The sequence below is a fragment of the Salvelinus namaycush genome, chromosome 31 (assembly GCF_016432855.1).
Source record: "Salvelinus namaycush isolate Seneca chromosome 31, SaNama_1.0, whole genome shotgun sequence".
Taxonomy (NCBI): Eukaryota; Metazoa; Chordata; class Actinopteri; order Salmoniformes; family Salmonidae; genus Salvelinus; species Salvelinus namaycush.
The window spans coordinates 18,351,057-18,360,017 of record NC_052337.1 but is presented as its reverse complement, the minus strand read 5'-3'; the positions used below and the strand labels follow the sequence as shown (position 1 = coordinate 18,360,017).

The 8,961-nt window shown below is 42.7% G+C and overlaps 1 protein-coding gene across 1 annotated transcript; it reads right to left on the bottom strand.

The window, feature by feature from the left end:
- Positions 1 to 3,475: 3,475 nt before the first annotated feature.
- ier5l (immediate early response 5-like) lies at positions 3,476 to 5,656 on the bottom strand. The gene has a single exon (XM_038971269.1). It carries the CDS (start codon positions 5,509 to 5,511, stop codon positions 4,591 to 4,593), a length of 921 nt encoding a protein of 306 aa, XP_038827197.1. The 5' UTR covers positions 5,512 to 5,656; the 3' UTR covers positions 3,476 to 4,590.
- Positions 5,657 to 8,961: the final 3,305 nt, after the last annotated feature.

Below are 8,961 nucleotides of genomic sequence, written 5' to 3'. Positions count from 1 at the left end.
GTCCTTAAAGCCATTTTGCCACAACTTTGGAAGTATGCTTGGGGTCATTGTCCATTTGGAAGACCCATTTGCGACCAAGCTTTAACTTCCTGACTGATGTCTTGAGATGTTGCTTCAATATATCCTCATAATTTTCCATCCACATCATTTTCCTACCTCATGATGCCATCTATTTTGTGAAGTGCACCAGTCCCTCCTGCAGCAAAGCACCCCCACAACATGATGCCGCCACCCACGTGCTTCACAGTTGGGATGGTGTTCTTCGGCTTGCAAGCGTCCCCCTTTTTCCTCCAAACATAACGATTGTCATTATGGCCAAACAGTTCTATTTTTGTTTCATCAGACCAGAGGACATTTCTCCAAAAAGTATGATCTTTGTCCCCACGTGCAGTTGCAAACCGTAGTCTGGCTATTTTATGGCTGTTTTGGAGCAGTGGCTTCCTTGCTGAGCGGCCTTTCAGGTTATGTCGATTATAGGACTCGTTTTACTGTGGATATAGATACTTTTGTACCTGTTTCATCCAGCATCTTCACAAGGTCCTTTGCTGTTGTTCTGGGATTGATTTGCACTTTTCACACCAAAGTACATTCATCTCTAGGAGACAGAACGCATCTCTTTCCTGGGCGGTATGACGGCTGCGTGGTCCCATGGTATTTTACTTGCTTACTATTGTTTGTACAGATGAACGTGGTACCTTCAGGCATTTGGAAATTGCTCCCAAGGATGAGCCAGACTTGTGGAGGTCTACAATTTTTTTTCTGAGGTCTTGGCTTATTTATTTTGATTTTCTCATGATGTCAATCAAAGAGGCACTGAGTAGGCCTTGAAAAACATCCACAGGTACACTTCCAATTGACTCAAATGATGTCAATTAGTCCATCATAAGATTCTAAAGCCATGACATTTTCTGGAATTTTCCAAGCTTTTTATTAAAGGCACAGTCATTTTTGTGTATGTAAGCTTCTGACCCATTGGAATTGTGATTCAGTGAAATAATCTGTCTGTAAACAATTACTTGTGTCATGCACAAAGTAGATGTCCTAACCGACTTGCCAAAGCTATAGTTTGTTAACAAGAAATTTGTGGAGTGGTTGAAAAACGAGTTTTAATGACTCCAACCTAAGTGTATGTAAACTTCCGACTTCAACTGTATAGGCCTATCAATAGATAGATCCAGGCATTCATAATGTCATAGTTAAATGTAAACACTCATAGGGCTCTGTCTCTCCCTCTCGCTGCAGTAGATCCGAATTCACCACGCAAATTCCATTCTTAATTTCTGCCTCGTCACTGTCGGTAATGCGCGTTCCAAAAAAAAGTGGCCCCTGAAAGTGCTGCTTGCTGCTGCCTAATTAAAGGGAGGAGAGGAGACTGACTGAGCGTATCGTTCGGAATCACCCTATATTCATCCCAGCCCCCCACCTATTTAAATGGGTGGAGTGACTGCTGTGCTGTGATCATCAACCGCTGGCGACGCAGATGGGGATGGTGGAGGGGCTTTTAGACCATGCGCGCGGGTAAAGCAACCTTCTGTCACTCCAATGGGTTAAAAGAAACTATACGCATACCCTTGTTGATGATAGGCTATAAACTTCTCAAAACGAACGAACCCGCCTGAAGAGGCACTTGCGTGTATGACAGGAGCAACTGCTCAACATTTTTCCGAGGGCCAGTGCACACAACGTACGTTACACATTTTTCAATGTGTTTGTTATACGGCTATTGTAGTAAAGCCAGTTGTCACTATAAATGAGTCTTGTTACAAAATTGTAACGTGAAACCACATTCTCCGGACTGCACCAGTCTTTGGAATTATTTGTGAGACCGATGCTATTCATTTCGAATCCACGCGGAGGAGCTCGCTCTACACCAGTAAACGAACCATAATCCACAACATTTGTCACAGTGGGAGGAGAACGCTCTCATTTTAAAGCTTTATATAAAAATATTTTCTAGGTCGCTTTTTGGAGATGAAACCCCTCTACCACGACCAAATGATCCAAATAATAATCGAATTAGAGAGAGAATTAAAAAAGCACAATCAGATCTCCATTACCCGTTTGGCTAAAATGGCTACATTAATTGTAACCTATTATAAAACGCATTCTGATCTTTATTAGTCGTAGTATCCTAAAATCATGCTAAACAGTAGTCTAATCTAATAAAACTGACGCGCATAGTGATGCTTTCTACTTACGACCTACCTATACCAAATTATTATGCACAACGGCAAATGGAAAACAGTGCCGGCAACCGAGACTTGAAAGAGTAGCCTAGGCTAAAGGTATAGCTGCGTTTATGTGTTGGACGTAGCCTACTGCGCTATCTCAAATTGAGAGGAGTCGAGAGGTTTCGGGTTGGAATAAAAACGAGGGAGACAGGGAGAGAGGAGGAGGGATGGGAAGCGGAATGAATGAGGAGGGATGAGGTTGGGGAGGGTGGCGAGGGGGGAGCAGCGAAGCCGAGGTCAGCCTGAGGTGCCGCTACATAGGCTTTCTAATACCTTCATTCATTGATTTTGAAGAACACCACCAAGTGGCATATAGCGGAGATAACACGACTGCAAGTTTGGGGGGGATGCCTGGCAAGAAAGCTCAGAGCGCACAGCAAAATCCCAGTCAGCCAGAGCGTGCACTGCAACCAAGCACACGTAGACAGTCAGTCATATGTGAGTTTGGACTAGAAATTAACCACTGCCTTTTCTCAAGTGGACCAGTTTTAAACACAATCTCTATTAGATACAAAATATATCCTGCATTCTTACAATGCTGCACTCCACACGATTCTAACAACCAATTCGTTAAAACTGTATCAAAACTCACAGGCTACTTTTGTTTTAGAGTTACACCGTTTTTTCCCCCATTTATCAATAACCTGAATGTTAATAGCCTAGTCAATAATAGACTAGTCCAAAAAGCAGAGGCCTCGTCGACGTAGTCTTTAGACTACGAGGCTCATGAAATGAAGTAGCCCAAAATACATTATACATGTCATGTATGTCTTTGTGTTGATAACCAGGTTTTTCTGATCTAGCGGAAGTGTTAAAAATTGCCGTTGATACATCTGCATATCTATTAAGTTACCCACAGGGATATTAGGAGAGGAACTGAATGGTGTATGCAACATAAGAATGAAGGCCCCCAATCCTCTTTTGTAACACTGCTCACAGAATAGGTCTTACATCTCTCCCTTATTGCAGCATGTGATTGACTGTCTCAATAGGGACAGAATCCCTCAAACTTCAGGTGATTATGGCTCTGACTGTAGTTTAAGGGAATAATAAACATATGAGACAAAATATGACTTCAACACAGTTTGAGCAGCATGCCATTCAAACAATAAATCAAGGAGGGAGTGGATTTGTTTTAAATTTTTTATTAAGATTATAAATTCTTAACAAATATGTTCTAAAACAGTTTTACCCGGTGATATACAATTTAATATGCACAAAAATACAAGAATAGCAACAAAATATGGAGAGGACGTGTGAAAGACATCTTTATTTCAGTACACATAGTGCTTATAATGTGTGGATGTATGGCAAAATTATGAGCTTGCCTTTTTAGAACAAAAGGTCTTAATTTTTGAAAATAAAACAAAACTCACAAAACCAAGCCATGTTGGCATCATGAATTACTGTGAAGGCTTGATCAGTAACTTTTTGTTATAGGTTCAGGGGGAACGCTCAACAGATCGAACTGTCAAAAAAATACCTGGATTGATTCGATTACACGTGCATTCTGGGATTTGGAGGAATTAATGGTTCTGATCAGAGATGAGGTGTGAAGTTGGGTAGCCTACAACAAGTACATCAATAGAGAGACGCATCAAGCTGGTTCAGAGTTAATGCACCCACGAGTTTGAGAGGGAAATTTAAGTCTGAGCCATTGCGCCTTCACCTGTCAATTTATGTGTGGTCAGAATGTGCCATGTAGTTTCCATGTAACATAGCCTACTACTGGTGTCCGACTCTTTTAGAATATGAGTTTCGATATCCAAGGTTTAAATATCAACCCAGAAATACAAGATATTAAACCAAGTACAACACAACAGTACTTGTGTAGCATATGTTTAACTTTTTGTTAGTTGTTTACCGTATTAAACCACTACGCACAACAAAAGCATGTTGCAAAGCCATCCATGGGCACACTTTTCTATTTAGCCTGGAGCTGAGGCTACATTAAATGCTTGCTATTCAGTCACAATACTTGTGTAGCGTCTTAAAAACGATACATTGTGTTCAAACGTGTTCTGTAGGAGAGATCAAATCAAAACAATCCGCGAGCGAGACATTCAACCACTTTCAATGTTTGCAACAATAGCTAGCAGTAGTATGCGTTGGGTTTAAGGCAACGAAATCAACTTCGTTAGATAAAATTCACAACTACCATGTAAAAATGTGTTATGTAGACATGTTCGGTTTAAAAGGAAACGCCTGCACATCATGTGGCACAACCATCTCTCCGTAAAAACGAGTTAACAAACAAAAACTGTTCAATGTTTAAATAGCATTTCTTGCAAAAATAAAGTCAATTTGATTTAGACTTTGTACAATTTCATAAAGTGTTTGATTCTAGTTGACCATGGAGTCAAAAAGCTACAATAGCTCTAGTCCATGCCCCTAGGCTCGCTAGGGCTTGTTTGCTACAGAACTGTCCGTTCAAGGCTTGCTCAAAGTCCGCCTGTCTGCTCACCAGCCCCGAAAACCCCGAGCCGAAAATCGAGATCAGATTGGAAATGTTTGATGTGTCCAAGTGTTCCGAATTTGCGTAGGAACAGTCCTCGAATTTCGCCCTTTTACATGGCGTAAAATCCGGTACTTCCTCAATATCGGATATATAATATTCAAAGTCAACCTTGCGTTTCTTGGCTGGGGACTGTGCGCCCTGGCAGCACTGTTGGAACGACGCGCAGCAGTCCTGGTGAAGGTACCCATTCTCCACAGTGGTCACTACGTGCGTGTCCAGATCGAGCACTGTCGTTTTGTTGCAGTGTAGGTTGTTGTTCACCGTGGAAAAGTCACAATTCGATACAGGGTAAGCCTCCGCACAACAGCTCCGATAGAACGAGGGCTCTGTCTCCTTGCAGACCTCGTCGCTTTGGAGAGAGAGAGGCGCGGAGCAGGCGGATGGGGCTTGGATATGCGCTGACTGCACTGCTGTTAGGTGGCTTACTGGCAGCAGCGCACAGCAGAGACTCGCCGGTTCGCTCACCCCGTCGTTGCCGCAGCAATCCCCGCTCTGCTCCTCGCAGTCCTCGGCCAAATCCAGCGGGTTTAACTCCTGGATCTCGTTGCAGACGGTCATCACCTCCTCGTACTGCTGCATCCTGTAGATCTCCGCGTACTTCTCGTTCATGTACACCTGTCTGGCGTTCCTCAGTACATAGGAGACCAGGAGGTTTTTGTGCAGCTTGATGCCTCCTCTCTGCGTCCTGGAGTTGTGAATCTTCCGTAAGGAAATTGAGATTAGACTTTGTGCATCCACTGCACACTCCATCGTGTTGATCATGGTGGTGATATAGTCGTTTCCGCTCCTCTCCGACTCAGAAAAGCGACTTTCTCTCAGTGGAAGTCACGATATTTCGTTCGGGGGCGAAGGCTTAAGTCAGCTCGGTAGTGAAACATTGAACACGGCTGTCCGCTTCCCTCTGTATGCGAGCAAGCAATCATTTGCTAGGGGTACTTAGCCAGAGTATATATATTTCGAGGAGGAGTCGGCCCATCTCCGCTTGCGCCAATGAGGACCCGGCCTCCCTATTGATTGACATGCAAACTCCACCCATGTGTGGTGCTCAGGGCCAATCAGACAGAGGCGGTTCTTCTGTGCTATTCAAATTCCAAACTGACTACCAAACTGGAATGCTCTCATGAGACTCACTGGGCTAGAGCGCCTGGTCAAATAGTAGCCTACGTGTGTGTCTCTGTGACAAGCCTACATGAGAATTAAACTTTTCTCATAGATTTATCTAAATAAAAAAATGCCAGTAATATTTAGTACATGAATCTTAAATCATGAATTCGTTTCGGATCTTAATTCTGCCACAAACAAAGAATAAAGGCTAGGCAACTTAACATGAGTGTTTAGAATAATAAAATACTTCATTTCTAATCTGATTGATTAATTCATTGTTAAATTATCTGTTTTCATTTTTAGTATGACTTTGTTTTTCCCTATGCATGTGATTCTGCATCTCTATTAGAATGTTCTAATATCAATAAGGCCCATAGCCGTGGTATATTGGCCATATATCACAAACCCCCGAGGTGCCTTATTGCTATTATAAACTGGTTAGCAATGTAATTGGAGCAGTAAAAATACATGTTTTGTCATATCCGTGGTATACAGTCTGATATACCACGGCTTTCAGCCAATCAGCATTCAGGGCTCGAACCACCCAGCTTATAATAAATAATGGCTTTTATAAAATTTTAATGAATATTATAATGTTGCAAGCCACCTCTGTGCATTTTTTAAAATAACAAGCCAATAAAGATTCAGACAACCGCAGACTGACAGACAGCCTACATTCAATTTCTACTTATTTATTATATTATTAATTGTGTACCATCTCAGTTTATATATTGACATGTATTAAGAATAGTTCTATCAGAGGGAAGTACAAAGTAGAGTTGTTCCATTCTATGTTATTATATTATTTTCTATACTGTAATATTCTATACTTTTCTATTTTATAGAATCAGAATCTTTTCTCACAGTCTTCGGCTATCTCTACATTAATAAAATATGTGTAGTAAGATCTGCCTCTCTTCAATATCAAATATACAACTTTTCTGTTTACACTATCCTTACACTATCCTTACACTAGCCTTACACTATCCTTACACTATCCTTACACTATCCTTACACTAGCCTTACACTATCCTTACACTATCCTTGCACTATCCTTACACTAGCCTTACACTATCCTTACACTATCCTTACACTAGCCTTACACTATCCTTACACTAGCCTTGCACTATCCTTACACTATCCTTACACTATCCTTACACTATCCTTACACTAGCCTTACACTATCCTTACACTATCCTTACACTAGCCTTACACTATCCTTACACTATCCTTACACTATCCTTGCACTATCGTTACACTAGCCTTACACTAGCCTTACACTATCCTTACACTAGCCTTACACTATCCTTACACTAGCCTTGCACTATCCTTACACTATCCTTACACTATCCTTACACTAGCCTTACACTAGCCTTACACTATCCTTACACTATCCTTACACTATCCTTACACTAGCCTTGCACTATCCTTACACTAGCCTTGCACTATCCTTACACTAGCCTTGCACTATCCTTACACTATCCTTACACTAGCCTTACACTATCCTTACACTAGCCTTACACTATCCTTACACTATCCTTACATTATCCTTACACTAGCCTTACACTATCCTTACACTATCCTTACACTAGCCTTACACTAGCCTTACACTATCCTTACACTAGCCTTGCACTAGCATTACACTATCCTTACACTAGCATTACACTATCCTTACACTATCCTTACACTAGCCTTACACTAGCCTTACACTAGCCTTGCACTATCCTTACACTATCCTTACACTAGCCTTGGATGTGGTGTGACCTTAATTATCTCTGTGTCTCATGCATGTCTGGCCAATGTATCTCGTGTTAAAACATGCATGCGATGTAGTGCACGTCTATCCAATGAAGTACATGTCTGATTATCAAATCAGAAAGCTGTATATTATGTATTAGATCCCATTCATGTCAAACATATTTATTTCAAGGGTTTTCCATTTGAACAGTGGGCATTTAAAAAGGCCTACACCCCACCTGGACAATGAATAGGGTCATGACCCACATTTTTTTGTCTCATAGCTTATTAATGACGATATCAAACAGTGACACCTGTAACATAGTGTTACCAAATATCAGAAATCAATTCAAAATGACCCACCTTATTCACACCTCAGACACCTACACTCTCTCTCTCTCTCTCTCTCTCTCTCTCTCTCTCTCTCTCTCTCTCTCTCTCTCTCTCTCTCTCTCTCCCTCTGTCTCAAACACACACAAAGCACCTCCCCCTACCCCCCTAGACACACCTCACCCAGCTACCTCTTAACTCTCCCCCTCCCTTTCTTCCCTCCCTCCCTCCCCACCTCAGCTTGGAAGTGGCGTGGAAGGGCAGAGGGAGTGATGGGGGAATCATGCAGATACAGCAGATCTATTGCAGCGCTGCCTCCGATGGTGCTGCTTGCTCGGCTCCTCCTCCTCAGACAGAGAGAGTAACGCCACTGCATCTTAACAATGCTTGAGAACCCAGGGCCTTTCTCTTCTCTTAGCTATGCATTGAGATAGGGGTGGGAGGGAAGAAATCAATAACTGCATGTGTAACTAAGACAGACTACCAAATTGGAATGGTGATAAGCCTACCAACCACAATGGGATGGGGTATGTGTGGTGAGTGTGTGTGTGGGAGAGAGAGAGAGTGTGTGTGTGGGGGGGAGAGAGAGAGAGAGACAGTGTGTGTGTGTGTGTGTGTGTGTGTGTGTGTGTGTGTGTGTGTGTGTGTGTGTGTGTGTGTGTGTGTGTGTGTGTGTGTGTGTGTGTGTGTGTGTGTGTGTGTGTGTGTGTGTGTGAGAGAGAGAGAGAGTGTGTGGGGGAGAGAGAGTGTGTGGAGGAGAGAGAGAGAGCGTGTGTGTGTGGGGGAGAGAGAGTGTGTGTGTGTGTGGGAGGGAGAGAGAGAAAGAGAGAGAGAGCATGTGTGTTTGGGGGGAGAGAGACAGAGTGTGTGTGTGTGTTGGAGGGGAGACAGAGAGAGTGTGTGTGTTGGGGAGAGAGAGAGAGAGAGTGTGTGTGTGTGTGGGAGGGGAGACAGAGAGAGTGTGTGTGTTGGGGAGAGAGACAGAGTGTGTGTGTGTGTTGGAGGGGAGACAGAGAGAGTGTGTGTGTTGGGGAGAGAGAG